General features: G+C 41.2%; 2 protein-coding genes across 2 annotated transcripts; both read right to left on the minus strand.

The window, feature by feature from the left end:
- Positions 1-728: 728 nt before the first annotated feature.
- LOC138910001 (uncharacterized) lies at positions 729-5,164 on the minus strand. Its single transcript, XM_070201218.1, has 3 exons — positions 4,721-5,164; positions 1,251-1,302; positions 729-736 (listed from the first exon to the last, which is right to left on the minus strand). The coding sequence occupies exons 1-3, from the start codon at positions 5,162-5,164 to the stop codon at positions 729-731; spliced, it is 504 nt and encodes a 167-aa protein (XP_070057319.1).
- Positions 5,165-6,196: 1,032 nt separating this feature from the next.
- Positions 6,197-8,408, minus strand: LOC138910002 (uncharacterized). The gene is made up of 4 exons (XM_070201219.1): positions 8,215-8,408; positions 7,576-8,037; positions 6,798-7,150; positions 6,197-6,510 (listed from the first exon to the last, which is right to left on the minus strand). Exons 1-4 carry the CDS (start codon positions 8,406-8,408, stop codon positions 6,197-6,199), a joined length of 1,323 nt encoding a protein of 440 aa, XP_070057320.1.
- Between the last annotated feature and the right edge of the window lie 13,679 nt (positions 8,409-22,087).

The following is a 22,087-nucleotide window of genomic DNA, read 5'->3' on the forward strand; positions in this document are numbered from 1 at the left end:
ATGCAAATTCCCTTTGGACTATGAAGGTTGTCTTTGGACAGTGAGGATGATGTCTTTAGACCATGACGTCCTGGGCCATGAAGCGTATGATAAGGGATTCGCAGGCCATGAAATGGTGTCCTCGGGCCATGAGGATGGTGCCTCTAGACTATGACGCCTTTGAATAATGATATGCAGTTTCGAGAGATCCTCTTACCATGACATGATGTCCTTAGGCTATGAGGATGATGCCTTCGGACTATGATGCCTTTGGACAAATTGGCGATGTTTCAACCCATGGAATGCAAAGATATGATGCCTAGTCATATGCGAGGACGAGACAAGACAAGGCTTAGTCTTGTGTGAGATGAGGACGACGCTTAGCCCTAGGTGACCAAAGAGATAATGCTATGTCTTAGGTAGCGCATTGGAGATAGAATTTGAAGAGGTCCACTTAAAATTTAGAAGTAGACATAGAAGAGGTGATTAAAGAAAGAACATACAAGCAAAGAGAATCAACAAAAACACAAAAGACAGGTTGATATCACAAGTTCAAACACTTAGCATATTGGGCAGAAAATATTTTGTAAGAAGCAGGGGAATCAGGCTTTCAGGGACTACAAGATTTACATACAAAGGTGCACAATGCCAAACGAGTTTAAAGTAGAGCACTAACTTAAAGGATTTAAAGCTGGGGGTCCATATTATGTTGAATATCCATCACAACACTAGAAAGTAGATATGCTAACTTATATCACTAAGACAAAACAGTATCAAACATTATAAGGAAACACACGTTAAGATGGTTACTCTAAAGGTCCCAACTAATCACCAGGGGATACATGATTTGGGAAAACCGAAGACATAATGAGTAACAAAATAGCATGGGAGAAGGTCATAGCTAGATTGAAGGTCCTAACATAGATTAGGACACAGTATAGATACGAGTCAGTCATTACAGGAAACCAGAACAAAACAGGGAAGCAAACTCATGCCAAGCAACAAATGTAAACATTCAGGTATCGACACATTAGGCTAAACGAACTTAAAAGAGTCCGAATTATTCAAGTTAAGCATAAACATATCTCAGAACTAGCAGTTTTAGGTAAAATCAAATGCTATAGAAGTTCATATCACAAAACGAGTTCAACGCCAACAAGGTTGCACATAGAGATGGTCTAGAAACACATTAGGTCGTGAAATTTCAGAGGTATGAATATTCAAATCATGAACACAGGGGAATAAAATTGCAAACAAGCTAAGGAACTTACCAGTTATCGCTTGACAAATAGACAAACAAGAAAGAACAAACTCCACAATACTCTGAACGTCAACAAAGAGCAATAGAACCCAGAGTCTTAGTGTTTAAGAGTTCCCAAAGGCTTCAAACGAACCCCGGGTAGTGCTCGCACCAAGAAAAGTTAAAAAATCAAATTCCGGTGGCCTTGGCTTTTAGCCGGCCAAGAGCCAAAGTATAGAACAAGAGAATGAGAGAATAATAAAGTGACAACCTTTAGTTATTTTTTGAATCTCGTGATTAAAAGTCCTTTTCAAAGGGGAATGGGGAGGGGTTTATATAGTAGTAGAAATCAAACAAACAAACAAGGAAACAATATAAAATCAAACATAAATAAGGAAATAATAACATGCAGAATCAATTTAATCTGATTAGGAGAAAAAATAGGTAAACCCTAGTTCATGATGGAGAACCAAAAATAGTCAAAACTCTCATTGAATCGAACCCGTACGACCTTGCCATGACGCATATGGACGAAATATCGTCCAAATACCGAAGGGTGAAGCTAATCTCCCTTGATTCGAAGATTGATATTTGCCAAAAATGGAGCAAGTACTATGTAATACCGTTATCTTGTAAATAATACTGAGGTAACACATAAAAGGTAAGAAAATCACAGAAGGAATCCACGATTGAACCGGATTCGGAGAAGGTTGAGAAGGGCGACTAGGGTTTCTGAAAGAGAGGGGAGAGCGTTTAGAGGCATTAGGCGGGTGAAATGGGTTAGGGTTTTTTGGGTGAGGGGATATAAAGAGATGGGTAGGTTAATTATGGGTCGTTGATCATTTGAGATCAACGTCCAAGATCAAAAGGGGAAGCGGGGCGAGTTATTTTAAAGGGTATCGACCGGGTTGGGGATTGGGCTAGGGATTTGGGTCTTGTTTTGGTCCTAAAATTAGCTCAAAAGTTGGGCCAACTTTTAAATAAGAGATTAAAAGGGAAAGAATTTAATAAAAATAGTTAAATAAATATATGAAAATGCTATTTATGCAAATTAATACTTTACAATAATAGTAGGACATTATAAAAACTGTAAAATATTATTTTGACCTTGAATAAAATGACAAATACAATAAATTTTCCAAATATAGGCTATTATTGTAAGATTGTGCGAATAGCCTAAACATACCAATATAATTATATGAAATGAAGTAAAAATATTTGAAGCATGTATATAGGTGCAAATAATAGTTTGGATGATTAAGTCATCACAAGAAATAATTTAATGATATAATTGGTAAATATTCAAGTAATTTAAATTCAAGAAATATTAATTTTAAAACTCTGAAAATTATGAAAAAACAATGCTCATATAGATCTTGTAAATTAAACAGTGATGCAGAATGATATTTTGAAAGTATACATGCTATTTGAAAGAATATAAGGGCTAAATTGGGTATCAACAGTTGCCCCTCTTTACCCGGGAATGATGAAAGAGTTATCGGGTAAAGAAAATGATGACCGATTTTGGCCGAATTGAGAGGGGAATGATCGCTCCCGTTTGTAGAATGGTTACCTCCTGGATTACCTACAAAACTTAAAACACGGTGCATGCGAATATATATATATATATATATATATATGGGTTATTGCGAAAGTTTAAACGTGATGCAAATTCCCTTTGGACCATGAAGGTTGTCTTTGGACAGTGAGGATGATGTCTTTAGACCATGACGTCCTGGGCCATGAAGCGTATGATAAGGGATTTACAGGCCATGAAATGGTGTCCTCGGGCCATGAGGATGGTGCCTCTAGACTATGACGCCTTTGAATAATGATATGCAGTTTCGTGAGATCCTCTGACCATGACATGATGTCCTTAGGCTATGAGGATGATGCCTTCGGACTATGATGCCTTTCGACAAATTGGCGATGTTTCAACCCATGAAATGCAAAGATATGATGCCTAGTTATATGCGAGGATGAGACAAGACAAGGCTTAGTCTTGTGTGAGATGAGGACGACGCTTAGCCCTAGGTGACCAAAGAGATAATGCTAGGTCTTAGGTAGCACAGTGGAGATAGTATTTAGTCTCACGCAAGGAAAGGCAATGCTTAGCATTATGCAATTAGGGAGGCAGTGCTTAGCCTCATGCAATTAGGGAGGCAGTGCTTAGCCTTATGCAAGAAGAGGAGACAATGCTTAGTCTCATGCAGGGAAATGCAGTGCTTAGCCTTATGCAACTAGGGAGGCAATGCTTAGCCTCATGCAAGAAGAGGAGACAATGCTTAGTCTCATGCAAAGATGGGAGACAATGCTTAGTCTCATACAAGGAAAGGTAATGCTTAGCCTTATGCAATTAGGAAGGAAGTGCTTAGCCTCATGCAAGAAGAGGAGACAATGTTTACTCTCATGCATAGAAAGGTAATGCTTAGCCTTACGCAATTAAGAAGGCAATGCTTAGCCTCATGCAAGAAATGGAGACAATGCTTAGTCTCATGAAGATAAAGGCAGTGCTTAGCCTTATGCAATTACGGAGGCGACACTTAACCTCATGCAAGAAATGGAGACAGTGCTTAGTCTCATCCAAAGAAAGGCAATGCTTAACCTTATGCAATTACGGAGGCAATGCTTAGCCTCATGCAAGAAATGGAGACAATTCTTAGTCTCATGCAGAGAAAGGCAGTGCTTAGCCTTATGTAATTACAGAGGCAATGCTTAGCCTCATGCAAGAAATGGGGACAATGCTTAGACTTATGCAGAGAAAGGCAGTGCTTAGCCTTACACAAGAAAAACAATGATTGGTTGCGAGAGAGTATAGTATTTCTTAGCTTGATGTGTTTGCATTTAGCAACTTGTCGTCACGGAGGTAGTGATTTTGCTGTGTGTATGTATTTGTGAATATTACTGTTGTGTCTATCGTACCTGCATTCAAAGGAAAATTGTGAGTTTTGTGGGGAACGGTTGGTTCGTGCTCTTGATTCTTTGCTTCGCCTTTACTCATGTCTCGAGATCTTGTTTGAGTTACCCTGGGTAACGTTTGGCTGTCATAAAAACAAAGTTTTCGAAAACATATGCGTGCATTTGACAAATTATTTGCGAAAATATAATTATTTAAAATGTAGTATGTGATATCAAATAATTTAGATGAACCGGTGACTGTGACACATTTAAGAGACATTGCAACCTCATTGCCTTAGAAACTTTTAGTGTTCCCCTCAAAATTCTGCCCAGTTTAAATGCGATACTTTTGGTTGTTCCACATATGATGAAGTTAGCTGAACTTGCAATCTGGTCCCAAATTTCCGATCATGGGGAAGATGAAGATTTTATTAAGATGTGACCGAACCCACAGAGCTGACTACGTATCCCCTCTTAAACGGGAATCAGGTCAAGCGTAGTTCAGTTACATCAAGTGAAGTAATGTAAACAATCCTAAACATAGTATCTCTTGACTGTGTCTGAGTTGATAGGTTTTGGCCAAATCTCTCCATCCATTTCTACAGGTATGAGTGCTCCTCCTGTTAATACTCGATGAACCATGTCAGGATCTTGCCAGATAGGTGAGAACTTCCCCTTGGCTTCATCCTGATGTAGGAAGATCCACTTTAGCACCAACTGCCCTTGTATAAATTGCCTTGGTCTGACCTTTTTGTTGAAAACTCTTGCCATTCTGTTCTGGTATAGTGGACTGTGACATACTGCATTCATTCTCTTTCCATTAATGAGAGCCAGTTGTTCATAGTGCCCCTGTACCCATTCTGCATCGCTGAGCTCGACTTCTTGTATAATTCTCAAAGAAGGGATTTCTACTTTGGCAGGAATAACTACTTCAGTTCCATAAACCAATAGGTAAATAGTTTTCCCAGTTGATGTGCGAACCATGGTACGATACCCGAGCAGAGAAAATGGAAACTTCTCGTGCCATTGCTTGTAATTATCTACCATTTTCCTTAGTATCTTCTTGATGTTCTTGTTAGCGGCCTCTACAGCTCCATTAATTTATGGCCTGTATGCCGTGGAATTCTTATGCTTGATCTTGAAAGTTTCGCACATGGCCTTAATTAGGTCACTGTTGAGATTGATGGCATTGTCGGTGATGATTGACTCTGGCATTCCGAACCGACAAACAATGCGATCCCGAACAAAATCTGTGACGGCCTTCATAGTTACAGTTTTGTAAGATGCGGTTTCGACCCATTTTGTGAAATAATCTATGGCCACTAGAATGAACCTATGCTTATTTGAAGCGGCGGGTTCGATTGGACCGATGTCATCCATGCCCCAAGCAGAGAAAGGCCAGGGTGCACTTGTTGTATTGAGTTCATTGGGTGACACTCGTATCATATCAGCATGTATCTGGCATTGGTGCAATTTCTGAATATACTTGGTGCAGTTTGTTTCCATAGTCATCCAAAAATACCCTGCTCTTAGTATCTTTTTGGCTAAGGTGAAACCATTCATGTGTGGTCCGCAGGTTCCAGCATGTATTTCCTCGAGCAATCTGGAAGCTTTCTTGGCATCGACACACCGTAATAATCCCAAGTCAGGAGTTCTTCTATACAGAATTCCTCCGCTTTGAAAGAAATGGTTGGCTAATCTTTGAAGCTTGTGCTTCTGAGTATGGGTAGAGTGCTCTGGATATTCTCCTTTTGCCAAATATTCCTTGATGTCGTGGAACCATGGATTTCTATCGCTCTCTTCTTCAACATGAGCACAATAAGCTGGTTGTTTATGAATTCCTATTGGGACAGGATCGATGAAGTTCTTGTCTGGGTGTTGTATCATGGAAGATAGAGTGTCCAATGCATCTGCAAACTCATTTTGGACTCTCGGAACATGTTTGAATTCTATCTTTATGAACCTTTTGATCAGCTTTTGTGAACGGTGCAAATATGGTAATATTTTGGTGTTCTTTGTAGCCCATTCTCCTAAAACCTGATGCACCAACAGATCAGAATCTCCAATTACCAACAGCTCCTAAACATTCATGTCAATGGCCAATCTGAGTCCCAAGATGCAAGCCTCATATTCTGCCATATTGTTGGTGCATGGAAACTTGAGTTTTGCAGATACCGAATAATGTTGGCCGGTTTCTGATACCAAAATAGCTCTGATACCTACTCCTTTTAAGTTTACTGCTCCGTCGAAGAACATTCTCCAACCATCATATACTTCAGTGATATCTTTTACCACGAATGATACCTCCTCATCGAGGTTTTCAATGGTTCGTATTCTCGGTCTACGGGATTTTCTGCATGATGATCCACCAATGCTTGCCCTTTGACCGCCTTCTGAGTTACATAGATAATGTCAAACTCACTCAGCAATATTTGCCACTTTGCTAACTTACCCGTAGGCATGGGCTTCTGAAAGATATATTTCAGTAGATCCATCCTCGATATGAGATATGTAGTGTATGCACAGAAATAATGCCTCAACTTCTAAGCTATCCATGTCAAAGCACAGCAGGTGCGTTCCAACAAAGAGTACCAGGCTTCATAGGGTCTAAATTTCTTGCTCAAATAATATATTGTCTGCTCTTTTCTTCCATTTTTATCATGTTGTCCCAAAACACAACCGAAATCTCCATCCAGTACAGACAAATAAAACAATAGTGGTCTTTCAGGCTCTGGTGGGACCAGAACAGGCGGTTTGGATAAATACTCCTTGATTTTGTCGAAGGCTTTCTGGTATTCTTCAGTCCAACTTATTGCTACATCTTTCCTCAGTATTTTGAAGATCGGCTCACATATCACTGTTGATTGTGTTATGAAGCGACTGATGTAATTAAGACGCCCTAAAAAGCTCATCACATCTTTCTTCTTCTTCAGAGGTGGTAAGTCTTGGATTGCTTTGACTTTTGATGGGTCTAACTCAATTTCGGCAGGGACTCCGAAAGCACAATTTGCAGGATTCAGTTTCAGATTATACCTTCGAAGCCGATTGAAGAATTTCCTCAGATCCACTATGTGATCCGTATTCCTTTTTGGATTTGATGATAACGTTATCCACGTACACTTCTATATCTTTGTGTATCATGTCATGTAAAATAGTTATCATGGCTCTCTGTAGGTGACTCCAGCATTTTTCAGACCAAATGGTATCATTTTATAACAATATATTCCCCATAACATGATGAAGGTTGTCTTTTCAGCATCCTCCGCATCCATCCAGATCAGATGGTACCCCGCGAAGCAATCCACAAAGGATTGGAGTTCATGTTTGGTACAGTTGTCGATCAATTTATTAGGCAACGGGAAATCATCTTTGGGACTTACTCTGTTTAGTTAACACATACTTTGACTTTCCCATCTTTCTTCGAAACTGCCACGATGTTGGCCAACCAAGTCAGTTACTCGACCACTCTAAGAACCTTGGCTTTGATCTGCTTGGTGATCTCCTCTTTTATCTTCAAACTTATGTACGACTTGAATTTTCTGAGCTTCTGCTTTACCATTTGACATGTAGGATTCATGGGTAACTTGTGATCTACTATGGACGTGCTCAAACCCATCATATCGTCGTAGGACCCTGCAAAGATATCTTCATATTCTTTTAGGAATCTGATGTACTCTTCTTTCTCTGACGGTGATAGATAAATGCTTATGCGTGTTTCCTTGACCAATTCGGAATCCCCTATGTTAACTGCTTCAGTTTTGTCCAAATTGGACTTTGGCTTGTTTTCAAAGTTTTCCACTTCTCTCACGATTTCCTCATGTATCGTATCATCTTCCAGGTCTTCTGAATCACTATCCTTATGTTGCATTGTCTCATTACATGTCACAGTCACAGGTTCATCGGGATATGTAATAATAATGCTATAAAAAGAAAATTAATGTAGGGAATAATAGTAAATACGAAAAGTAGTAATGCATTAATTAAAATATTTAAAACGTTAACAAATACGGCTCGGTGACTCGAGCAATTATTTCAAAGCAAAATACTGAATATGTCTCAAATGCTTAAAAATAATTGATGTTAATCTTCCAAGCTACCCAGGAACTCGATGAGCCCGGGATGGTGCAGCAGTCCAGTTTTTGAGAACAACTCTTTTCCCCACGGTCTGAATGGTAAGGTCTTCCTCCTCTTCCTCCTCCTCCTCAACTATTGCACAACAATCCATATCTTCTTCATTCGAAAATAGTTTCTTCATGCCAGCTAAGACTTCATCTTCCTCAGATCCCCACATTATGTTAGCTTGATGGAATGTATGGTGCGGAGGTGGTACTGAATTTTTCAGCGGATAATAAGGACCATGCCATGGCGGCGACCAATCCTGGTATTCTTGCCAAGTATATTCGTCTCTGAGCCCAAAGGTTGTGCCATGACGCTGCGGTTGTACGGGTTTGGTGATCCCTTGGAGGTTTTTGCTGAGACCCTTGCCAGGTTCATATCCTGTCCATATTAATATGCTTTCTATCTTGTTACTCCACCATCAATCCTTTTCAATTGCATTGACTCGCTCAATGCGATGGTATGTTTCTCCAACCAGCTTCTTTCTATTCTCGATGACGGGAATAGTCTGATTGGTGTGGATGGGGTTGCTTCCATCCCCATGGATAATCACTTCTTGATGATTCCATTCAAACTTCACAGCCTGATATAGAGTAGAAGCCACTGCCCCAACAGCGTGTATCTAGGGTCGTCCCAACAAAAGATTATAGGTAGCAGATATATCCAGCACTTGGAACTCAACATCAAACCAGGTTGGGCCCATTTGCAGGTAGAGGTTTATTTCTCCGATTGTGGCTCTTTGGGATCCATCAAATGCCTTTACATTCATACTTCCCATCCGTATCTCGTGCAGGTCTTTACCCAACCTCTTTAGAGTAGTCAATGGGCATATATTGAGACTTGAACCCCCATCTATCAGGACCCTGACGATGAACTCATCCTCAAATTGCACTGTGATGTGTAGTGCCCTGTTATGACTTAGTCCTTCTGGTGGTAATTCACCCTCGTGAAAGGTGATTTTGTGGCTTTCCAGTACCTGCCCGACCATGTTGGCCATCTCCCCACTAGTGATGTCGGTAGGTACATAAGCTTTACTCAGCACTTCCATCAAGGCATTCCTGTGTGTCTTGGAGTTTTGCAACAGTTATAAGATGGATATTTGAGCGGGAGTTTTGTTTAGATGATAGACGACAGAGTATTCCCTTGCTTGTACTTTTTTCCAAAGGTCATCATGGCCAGTCTCAACAACAGACGGCTTAGATGCAGCTTCCTTGCTTGTTCCTCCCAAGTGCTCAGGTGTATAAACTTTGCCAGTTCTAGTCATGCCTTGTGCCACACCTGTTTCCTCCATTTTGTCTTTCTTTCCTCCTTGCTTCCGCAACATAATACCATGGGATAGTATCAGACTTTTAAGATGGCGTGGGAGCTACTATCATAGTGAAATGTGTGGTTACCTCGACTTCAAACATTGCTGGTGTGGTTACCTCGACTTCAAATGGTGCTTGGGTTTGTAATACAATGGGTGTGAGGGTGAGAGATGTTTTAGGATCATCTCCCTCTCGAATGAGTCCAATTGACCTTTCCGGATCCCATTCCTCATCAGTCTCTATCACGTTCACTCCCTCACCTCTGTGATACGGGAGAGGATTGTTACGAACATTTGGTGCAACTTCCTTTGCCTGTATGACTTTAGTGTCAATTAATGTCTGAATTATGTCCTTCAGTGTACGACACTCATCAATGATATAACCCTTCATGCCTGAATGATAGGCACATGTTTTGTTGGGGTTAACCTACTGAGAAGAATTCTCCATGGAAAGCGGCAGGAATGAGAGTGACATAACCAACAACCTTCAGTCTCTCGTACACTTGGTCTATGGGTTCAATAATTGAGGTGTATTGTCTAGGTGGTATGTAGTCGAAGTTCGGTCTTGGTTTTTGGTAATTTTGGCGGGTGGGTGGTGGTGAGTGATAATATGCGGGTTAAGTGTTATAGGTGTGGTAGGTGGTAGCAGGTTGTTGATATCTAGGGGTGAAGGCTGGTATGTGGGTGGAGGCATTTGGTATGTAGGTGGAGGTGTTTGGTATGTGAGGGGAGACTTAGGACCCTGAGCCACCATTTTGCGGGAGAGGTGTTTGGTATGTATGACGTGCCTAAGATTACACTTCCACATTTTCAATTGTTGTTACTACTTCTACCTTTATGCTAATGCTTGTAATTGTAAATCTAAGAGACAATGTTTTTGGTTTTGGTTATTTTTCAAGTTATAAAAGATCTGGGGTCGTGACTTCCATCTAGGTGGTTACCTAATGGGTTGTAAACTCTAGGACAAGTTTGATTGGTCGGGGTTGTAATATTGCAATTACACACAATTACCCATTCTATACCTCTCGGTAGTTTGAGTGATTTTGCCCAATTTGGCTTTCTCAAGTCCAAATGGGTATTGCACAAAATAAGTGATAAATGCTCAAATCGCGTCTTACTATCTCTAGATTCAACCCTTTAATTGGGGCTATCAATTTCTTGAGTTCACCCCAATTTCTTGTTAGCCAAATTTTCCTAGACTTAGTCTCTCTTTCTCAAGTAGAGACTAAGTCAATTAGGCATGAATCAATGTTTGCAACCATTAATTCTTTCATTCAAGCAAGAACTAGGCTAAATATCACTAAGACAATCACAAACAAGTCCTAAATCAAATACCTATTAAGTACCCACATTAGGGTTGGGCCACAACCCTAGCTAGAAATTTATCTACTCATGAAAAATGAAGAAATACAAGAAGAAATTAAGATAGAATGCATAATAATTGATTAAGGAAAGAAAATCTAATGTTTAAATACTAAGCTAGTACAAAGTTTCCCAATACAGTAAATAAAAACGGCTCTAAATGTTCAGGTGCACAAAACTTACCATAAAATGACAAAAAGTTCTATTTATATTAAGCTGAAAATATCTGACAAAAATGCCCCTGGGGAGGTTGTGCGGCCGCACAATTCTGTGTGCGGTCTGCACTCTTAGCTTGACTGGTCAATTGTACCTTCTGTGGTCGCATAAGAGTGGGATGTGTCCGCACTTCATCTAATTGTGCGGACCGCACATTTCTGAGTGCGGTCACACACTTGACTTGGGCTGGGACTTGGACCTTCTTCTGCGGACCGCATAATTATGAATGCGGCCACACCTTTGAATCCCGCGGCCGCACAATAATAGTACGGTCCGTACAACTTCAATCAAGGCTCTCTGATTCTGGTCATTTACGGGCGACATAATAGTGAGTGCGACCGTACTTGGCATCCTACGGTCGCACTATAATGGTGCGGTCCGCATTTCTTCAGCTTGCCCAAAATTCCAACTCTTTGAATCTCTCTTCTGCGGCCGCACCAAAATTATGCGGTCCGCATACTCTGAAGCTAATCTGACAGGGCTTCTTCATTGTTTGCGGCCGCACTGTAAGCATTTTTGCCTTGTTTTGGTCCTTGTCCAATTTTGATTCCTTTTTGAGGTAATTTTCACTTCTTTGGCTCGTTTTCCAATATTCCTGCAATATAGCTCATTTCATTAGTTCTCGAGAATATCTTTAAGCATTTTGAGCTAAAACGCAAGTAAAAGAGAGCAAATAAGCGGTCAAAATCCCTACTTATCAACTCCCCAAACTTATGCTTTTGCTTGTCCTCAAGCGATTAAGGCAATTCCCACCTCCAGTAGAAAAAGGGAAATTTCAGCTAGCCTAAGTTGAGTTGAACACAAATCAATTGGGACCAATAATTACCCACACACTCATGAAATCATTAACAAGCCTATGATTTGAATGTTGAAGCACAAATGGCTCTAATGTGGCACTTGAGCATCAAGGGTTGACTTTATTCATCAAGGAAGCTCTCACTTTCATGCAAGTCGTTGTGGATCCCAAACTCCTCCTTCTATACTCTCCGGAAGCTCATCTCACTCACGAATGAAGAATTCAATTGAATGACACGAGAAAGACTCGCTCATTACTCTCAAAAGAATGCCACAATCCCGGCTCTAAGTACTATATGCTTGCCCCTCATGTAGATCACCACTAATGTAAGATCGCTCGGCTTGAAATCACGTAGGGCTTTTTCGGCATGTAATGAAGCCTTTTGGACTAAGGAGGGAAATATCAGATTGGTTCATCTTCCCTTTAGCACTTCATATTCTCTTTTTCTCTCTTACTTTGCCGACTCTTTGAGTCATTTTCTTTTCCTTTAGGGGGATTAGAGAGACTTGACATCACTCTTTCTTTGTCATGCTATTCATACTTTCCTTCTTTGTTATCTCCATGCTTTGAACTTTTACTTTCTTTTGCATCTTTTCAACCCTTTCACATTATTCACTTTCTTTTTGTTCTTTCTTTCTTTTTCTTTGCCTTTCCTCTTCTTCATTTATTTTCTCTATTTTTGCCTTGAGACCATCTTTAAGCTCCTCGTCTCTCCCCCAAACTTATGTTTTTTCCATTTGAATCACATGAGTGCTAAAAAATGTTCGAGTGCCAAGAGAGAGAGAGTCACTATAAAATGGGTAAAGGCTTGTAATGTGGTTATCGAATAACAAAGGCTTTAGGATCAAAAAGGTTTACTAAGGATGATATCATTGGTGGACCATGGAAGGTTTCAAAACGGTTGAAGGAAAGCCTACAATCACTTCTCAAGCCAGGCTAACTTAGAATTTCGCCTAGAAACACATTCGGGGCAAGTTCTAGACCACTTTCACGGGTACTTGGACTTGTAACAAAATACCTCACCTTCGCCTACTCCCTCCCCGTGTCCACTACCGGTGTTTAGAGTCAATGGGCACCAGATTAAACATTATCTTGGCAAGTTTGATGATGGCCACATTATGGCGGTTCTTCCTTTCAAATGATTGGTGATTTGCGTCGTGCCACGACGTTAAATCAGGCACTTACTGGGAGGCAACCCATGTATCTTTTTCTTCTTTGTTAGATAGCTTTGTTTTATGCTAACTAGTTTTGAAGTGTATGTAGGAATGAGTGTGCATTACACGGACTGTGCAAGAAAAATTGGCTAAGTGTCACAAAAGTGCGGACCGCATAATCACTCTGCGGCCGCACAATTCTATGTGCGGTCGCACAACTGGGAGATCAAAAATGCATGGATTCTGAAGTTTGGCATGTCAAATTTCCTTAACAATTTGAGGCCACACACAAAATTGTGCGGTCCGCACAAATTTTGCGGCCGCACTCACTTTTGTGTGGACCGCAAAAATTCTTCCAAGGTACAGGTAAGGAGTGCGGACCACACTCAAAATTGTGCGGCCGCACTCAGGTAAGTTCTGGTCCCGACGGGTCAACCTATAAATAGGGCTTTTCATAACTGTTAACACTTTACACTCTCTGAAGTCTCAAGCCCTAAGCAAGCACAATGCATAACCCATTAGCTCTAAATCTTCTCTCATTTCATCAATCTAGATTCTTACCTGCATCACTCACTACTGGTATGTTCAATTCATGTAGATTTTTGTTCATTTTCTCAATTTTTGTTTTTGTTTTCTTTGATTAGTTTAGTAAATTGTTAGGCCTAAAAATATCAAACGTGCTTAATTGGTGTTTCAAAATCATGTGGGTAGTTTCATACATGCTCATTAGAGACTGGGTAGTCCACTAATCTTGCTAATTTGTGCACACCATGCTTAAATCTGTGAATATTTTTCAAGAACCCTAAGTTAGTGCCGACACCATTCGAATTGTGCGAACGCAAGCATTTTTGTGCGGTCCACATAGCTAGCAAATAGGGTATTGGAAGTGTTTGAAATGTACGGACCGCACTCAAAATTTTGTGGTCCCTAGAAAACGTGTACGGCCGTATAAAAATGTGTGCGGTCTGCACTCTAAACTTCGGAGAACCTAGTATTCTCTACCTGGGGTTGTGCGACCACACTCAAAATTGTGCGGTCTGCACTTTTGGTTGTGCAGCCGCACTCACTTTTGTGCGGTCCGCACTTGGCAGTCTACGGCCGCACTCATTTTTGTGCGGTTCGCACTGCCTCTTCTGTTTTTCCACAACTGGCTTGCAATTGTCATGCATATATCTGTGTTCTATGAACTTGAACTCTAACTGATTCTTATTGTTATAAATTACAGACAATGGTTAGATCACGTGGTGGAGTAGATACATCAAAAGGGAGGGCAGGACCCTCCTAAGGCCGAGGCTGAGGCAAGAGTAACCTACCACTTGCCATTCATAGGACCATAGGCAAGAAACCAACCGCCAATAGAGTTCCTAAACCCTCCGAGACCAGTGATTATCTACCATCTAGGGAAGCTTTGAGGGTAACTCCGTGCAAGCACATCCGGAAGCCCAATCACAACAAGTCCCGGGTAGACTCCACTTGGTAGATGAGTCATCTTCCGCTGCTAGTTCTTCTGAAGGTTCGGAAGAGGGTAGCCCAGATTCTGAGCCCTCTTCCTCACATGCCTCGGCAGCACCAATCAATGTTGATGATGATGATGATGGTATAGGGGGTGATGCTACAATGGGGGGTTTAGAGAGGTCAAGGAGAAGGGAGATGTGGGAAGACAGATTTGTCAACTTGACTGCCTTCAACAGATTTAGAAAATGGTGGCCCCAAAGATCGCTCACTCTTGAGCGACAATTCTTGATGAAGGATTTAGACAAGCACAACCCAAATGTCCTAAGACAGTTCTAGGAGATAAAATGATGGAAATTGTTTAACAAAGCGTCCTCGATGCAAATGAGCACTTGGTTAAAGAATATTATGCCAATGTGGCTCACATTAAGAAGGGTACCAAGGTGACAAAAGTGCAAAATCTGAAAATCCGATTCGATGTTTGAGCTTCTTCCTTTGGTTTGAAGAGAACTCATTCGGTACAACGCCACTCATAAGATAATTGGCAAAGTCGGCGAACCATGGCAACCCAGTCATAGAAATGGCTAGGAGTTGCTCGTTGGGGAATGAATCATTTATCTCAAGGCCATCATGTGGCCTCCCCTCCCCCTCCAAACGAGACAAGTGGTACGCCACTTGGTTTTCACTACCTTTGCGGTCTTGAATCTCTAGATCAAACTCTTGCAAAAGAAGCACCCACTACATTAGTCTTGCTTTAGAATATTTCTTGCTCATCAAATATCGAAGCGCCGCATGGTCGGTGTGAACAATCACCTTTGTACCCATCAAGTAAGGGCTAAACTTTTCCATAGCAAAAACAATAGCAAGGAGCTCTTTTTCGGTCACTGTGTAGTTGACTTGGGCCTCATTCATGGTCTTACTAGCATAATAGATCGGATGTAAGATTTTTATGATACTCTGCCCCAAAACTGCTCCGACCGCCACATCACTAGCATCACACATGAGCTCAAAAGGCAAGCTCCAATTCGGTGCGGTGATAATATGAGTAGTAGTCAACCTAAACTTGAGCAATTCAAATGCCTTCATACAATCCTCGTTCAAATGAAACTTGGCATCCTTCTCCAAAAGTTTACACAAGGGGTTCACCACCTTAGAAAAGACCTTGATGAATCGGCGATAAAATCCCGCATGACCCAAGAAACTCCTCACTCCCTTCACGGATGTAGGGGTAGGGAGTTTGGAGATCACCTCAATTTTGGCCTTGTCGACCTCAATACCATGCTTTGAGATTTTGTGGCCGAGGACTATGCCTTCTTCGACCATGGAGTGACATTTCTCCCAATTCAAAATAAAATTTGTCTCCTCACATCTTGCCAAGACCTTATCCAAGTTGTTCAAGCAATCATTGAAGGAATTCCAACCACAGAGAAATCATCCATAAAGACCTCAAGAAAATCCTCCACCATGTCGGTGAAGATGGCAATCATACACCATTGAAAAGTCACCGGTGCATTGCATAACCCAAATGGCATCCGCGAGAATGCGAAAGTACCATAGGGACAAGTGAAAGTAGTCTTTTCTTGGTCCTCTGGAGCAATGAGAATTTGATTATAGCCGGAAAATCCATCAAGGAAACAATAAAAAGCTCATCTGGCCAACATGTCAAGCATTTGATCAAGAAATGAAAGCGAAAAATGATCTTTCCGAGTGACTTTATTAAGCTTCCGATAGTCCATGCACACTCTCCACTCGGTCACCGTTCTTGTAGGAATCAATCCAGTCTTGTCATTGGTGACCACAGTCATGCCCCCTTTCTTTGGGACATATTGCACCGGAGAGGTCCACGAGCTATCGAAAATGGGGTAAACTACCCCGGCATCCAACCACTTTATGATATCCTTCTTTACCACCTCTTGCATTGCATCATTTAACCTTCTTTGATGTTCAATGGAGGGTTTTTCATCCTCCTCCAAAATAATCTTGTGCATGCAAAAGGCGGGGCTTATACCCCAAATATCTGCCAATGTCCATCCTATAGCTTTCTTCCTCTTTTGAAGCACCGCCAAAGTGGAATCTACCTGCACGTTAGTCAAACAAGAGGAAAAAATAACAAGTAAAGTAGAACATGGGCCAAGAAACTCATACCTGAGAAGTAAAAGCAATGTCTTTAACTCCAAAGTGGGAGGCTCCTCGATTGAGGGCTTTGTTGGAGGAGTCTTCCGGTTCTCAAAATCTAAGGACTATTTTCGGGGTTCATAAGTATACGACCCCATTTCTTCTAATGCATTTACACATTCCACATAGTCATCCTTCTCATCATCATCATGATTAAGAAATACGGCCTCCAAAGTATCATCAACATTCATCATGGCACTAGCATCATCAACAATCACCTCGGTCACTAAGTCCACAAACAAACAAACTTCGTTACTATTCGGTTGCCTCATAGATTTGCACTCATGGAAAACCACATTTTCATCACCCACCCGAAAGGTGTGCTCACCGGCTTCCACATAAACAAGAGCCTTTCTCGTAGCAAGGAAAGGTCTACCCAAGATAATAGGCACCTCGTAGTCAACCTCACAATCAAGGATCACAAAGTCCACTAGAAGGATGAACTTATCAACACGGACTAACACATTATCAATAATTCCTAATGGCCTCTTCATAGTCAGATCTGCCATTTGCAACCTCAAAGATGTAGGTCTTGATTGCCTAATTCCCAAAGTTTTGAACACAAAGTAGGGCATCAAGTTGATACTTGCCCCTAAATCACATAAAGTTTTGGCAAAGTCGGCACTCCCAATAGTGCAAGGGATTGTGAAAGCACCCGGATCTTCCAATTTCGAAGCCATTGAGTGCACAATAGCACTCACTTGATGTGTCATATTTATAGTTTCAGAATTCATTGACCTATTCTTGGTGACCAAGTCCTTTATGAACTTTTCATAACCCGGTATTTGTTCCAACGCCTCAACCAATGGTACATTGATAGACAAATTCTTCATCATGTCAATAAACCTTTTAAATTGGTTCTCACTATTTTTCTTTGCAAGCCTTTGAGGGTATGGAGGAGGAGGCCTTGGCATTGGTGCCTTGGTCTTTGGCACTACCGGTTCCGGTATGTCAATCACGTGTTCCCTAGACGGGTTCACTTCTTCTTGGGTCTCCTCCGCACTCATCAATATCAATTTTCACTTCTTCATTAGCTTGAACCACATTGCTTGGAATCTCATCTTCTTGAACCACTACATCATCATCCATACCTCTTCTTTGATTTGAAGTGGTTGCATCTCCACCTTTTCCACTTCTCGTAGTCACGGCCATAACATGTCCTGTATTATTCCCACCCTTTGGGTTCACCACAGTATCACTTGGTAGTGCCCCCTTAGGATGAGTGTTCAATGCTTGTGAGATTTGGCCAAGTTGAACCTCCAAATCACGGATTGAAGTGTTGTGGGAGGCTAATTGAGCATCAGAGTTGGCATTTTTCTCCATCATTTGTTTGAACATATTTTTAATCCATCCCATTTCATTGTTAGAAGAGCTCGGGTATTGAGAAGGATAGGGAGGTGGATTGCTCAGTGGTTGGAACATCGAGGGCCTTTGAAAACTCGACCCCCGGTTGTTGTTGTTATTGTTCCACCCTCCTTGATTACCTCCCCAATTACTTTGATTGTTGACACCCCAATTGCCTTTTGTCTTGATTATTCCAATTGCCTTGATTATTGTTATTTCCCCAATTGCCTTGATTGTTGTTGCCACCACTCAAATTGCCTTGGTGGCCTTGGTTGTTCCAATTTCCTTGATTTCCTTGTGATGTCCATTGTTGTTGATTTTGAGCATTGTTTCTTTGACCTTGATAATTGTTGACGTATTGCACTTCTTCTTCTTGCTCATTATATGAATCACCTTGGTCATACCCACTATCATCTTGCATGAATTTTTCCGAACGACTTTACCCTTGTTAACCTTTTTCCATATCTTGTTCATCATCATATTTACACCTTCCATCACATTCACTTGTTTTGGCCCTTGAACTTGTTGCAGATGAGCTTTGGCTAATTGGGTCATTGTGGTTATTAACTCTGCGATAAATTTCCCATGATCATGTAGTTCCTTGTGTAGGTGAATGACATTGGGGTCACCTTGCGGAACATTTGTTTTACTTTGCCATGCCGATGAGGTATCCGCCATTTCATATAAGATTTTGCTAGCTTAGGCATATGGTGTTGTCATGAAGTTTCCACCGGCAAGTTGGTTGACCACGCATTGATTGGTAGTATTGATCCCCCTGTAGATGGTCTGTTGAATCATAGACTCGGTCATGTCATTATTCGAGCACTCTTTCACCATAGTGCGGTACCTCTCCCATATATCGTGCAAAGGCTCATTGGATTCTTGTTTGAATGCTAGAATATCATCTCTAAGAGTAGCCATATGTCCAGGAGAAAAGAACTTGGCAATGAATTTTTCCGCCAATTCTTCCCATGTATGGATAGAATGGTTTGGCAATCTTTCTAACCAGTCAAAGGCTTTCCCCCGTAGAGAAAAGGGAAATAGTCTCAACCTTAAAGCATCCTTAGAAACATTGGTCTGTTTACTACCGTAGCAGGTGTCCACGAATCCTTTCAAGTGCTTGTACGCATTTTAATTCGGAGTCTCGGTGAAGAATCCTCGTTGCTCAAGCAGTGTAAGCATAATATTTGTGATTTGAAAGTTGCCCGCCCTAATGCGGTGCGGGACTATGGCAGTGTGGAGCCGCTCTTGGTGGATTTGGGAGAGGAACGAGAATGTTGTTTTGAGGCTGTCGGCCTTGTCTATTTGCTTGAGGTTCAAGAGGAACCTCTTCAATTGGGTCATCTTCCATGTCCACATCCCCCAAAGGCATGTTTCCGAGAGGATCATTGTTGAGAGCAATCTTTTTGTACCTAAAATCAATTCACAAAAAGGTTAGTAACCCGGAAGGAAAAGAAGACAAGTCACATACAAAATCAAATATATAGCTAAATCCATTTTTAGCTCCCCGGCAACGGCGCCAAAAATTGATGTCGCCCAAACTCACACCACTAATTTAGGTTGCGAGGCAGTCGATGCAATAATAAAAGCCCAACGCAAGTCGGGGTCGATTCCAAGGGAGCTTGATGTGGGATTAGGTATATATCTAGTGTGAATGTATGACGTGCCTAAGATTACACTTCCACATTTTCAATTGTTGTTTCTACTTCTACCTTTATGCTAATGCTTGTAATTGTAAAGCTAAGAGACAATGTTTTTGGTTATGGTTGTTTTTCAAGTTATAAAAGATCTTGGGTCGTGACTTCCACCTAGGTGGTTACCTAATGGGTTGTAAACTCTAGGGCAAGTTTGATTGGTCGGGGTTGTAATATAGCAATTACACGTAATTACCCACTCTATACCTCTCGATAGTTTGAGTGATTTTGCCCAATTTAGCCTTCTCAAGTCCAAATGGGTAATGCACAAAATAAGTGATAAATGCTCAAGTCGGGTCTTACTATCTCTAGATTCAACCTTTTAATTGGGGATATCAATTTCTTGCGTTCACCCCAATATCTTGTTAGCCAAGTTTTCCTAGACTGTCTCTCTCTTTCTCAAGTAGAGACTAAGTCAATTAAGCATGAATCAATGTTGCAACCATTAATTCTTGAATTCAAGCAAGAACTAGGCTAAATATCACTAACCCAATCGCAAACAAGTCCTAAATCAAACACCCATTAAGTACCCACACTAGGGTTGGGCCACAACCCTAGCTAGAAATTTAGCTACTCATGAAAACTAAAGAAATACAAGAAGAAACTAAGATAGAATGCATATTAATTGATTAAGGAAATAAAATCTAATGATTAAATACTAAGCTAGTACAAAGTTTCCCAATACAGTAAATAAAATGGCTCTAAATGTTCAGGTGCACAAAACTTACCCTAAAAATGAGTTTATTTATACTAAGTTGAAAATATCTGACAAAAATGCCCTTGCGGAGGTTGTACGGCCACACAATTCTGTGTACGGTCCGCACTCTGAGCTTGACTGGTCAACTGTGCCTTCTGCGGTCGCACTTCATCTAATTGTGCAGACCGTACATTTCTGAGTGCGCCGCACACTTGACTTGGGTAGGGACTTGGACCTTTTTCTGCGGACCGCATAATTATGAATGCGGCCGCACCTTTGAATCCCGCAGCCGTACAATAATAGTGCGATCCGCACAACTTCAATCAATGCTCTCTGATTCTGGTCATTTTCAGGCTGAATAGTAGTGAGTGCGACCGCACTTGGCATCCTGCGGTCGCACAATAATGGTGCGGTCCGCATTTCTTCAGCTTGCCCAAAATTCCAACTCTCTGAATTTCTCTTCTGCGGTCGCACCAAAATTATGCGGTCCGCATACTCTGAATATAATCTGACATGGCTTCTTCATTGTTTGCGGCCACATACAGTATTATGTGGTCTGCACTATAAGCATTTTTGCCTTGTTTTGGTCCTTGTCCAATTTTGACTCCTTTTTGAGCTGATTTTCACTTCTTTGACTCGTTTTCCAATATTCCTGCAAGAAAGCTTATTTCATTAGTTCTCGGGAATATCTTTAAGCATTTTTGAGCTAAACACAAGTAAAAGAGAGAAAATAAGCGGTCAAAATCCCTACTTATCATAACCCCCCGACAGCTCTACATCTGGTTGAATGCACAAGTCTTCATAATTCAAACTTTCAACGCCTTTACCACCTTCGACATTCTGAACTCTGCCAGAGAGCTTCTTGAGTTCTTCCGTCATATTCTTGATGAGCAGGCCCTTCTCGGCCAACTCGGGTATTTATAGGGTTTGTTATGGTGTGTGGGGTAAGGTCTCCACATATATCGGGTTGCTTTGATGGACTCCGGAGATCTGGGCATAAGGGTGATCATTTGTTGAGTTTTGGAGGTCAGGAGTGGGTTGTGGTATATTCTGAGGAGTATGATAAGTGGCAGTCTGCAGGTATTGGTTTTGGTGGTGATGATGTTGTTGCAGAGTTGGTATTGAAGAAGGATTAGGGTTTTGGGGAGGTGTAGGGTACTGGTGTGGTGCAGGAGGGTTTGGTGGTGGGTTTTGTTTTTGTGGGTTTTGTGGTGCTTAGTTCTGGGTATTTGGATTTTGTTGGTCAATATCAGGGACATTTATAGTTAGAGAGAGGTTTGCCAAGTTCTGGACCTGCTCAAGTTCTCCTTGTAGATCCAAAATCATTTGTTCCAGACATAAGACCAGTTCATTCTATGCCAAGGTGCTCTGACCATCTGAAGTTTCAACGTTCTTAGCTATAGTAGCGTTATCCTTCCTGATACTACTCAAATCGTCCATTTTCCCTTTCTCTTTGCTTTTGCCTTTAGGATCACTTGGTGTATGAGGAGGTGGAGGACCTCTAGATCTAATGTGATATGCTGACGATGCCAGTATGCACGAACCAACCTTAGAGAATGGGAATAATCAAAAAGAAGAAAAAGCAAAAGGTAACCAAGTTAGTAAGGGGTATTTAAAGAATCCTTGCAATATTAAACATGTTTTGCAAAATTATGTAA

The sequence above is a fragment of the Nicotiana tomentosiformis genome, chromosome 4 (assembly GCF_000390325.3).
Source record: "Nicotiana tomentosiformis chromosome 4, ASM39032v3, whole genome shotgun sequence".
NCBI lineage: Eukaryota > Viridiplantae > Streptophyta > Magnoliopsida > Solanales > Solanaceae > Nicotiana > Nicotiana tomentosiformis.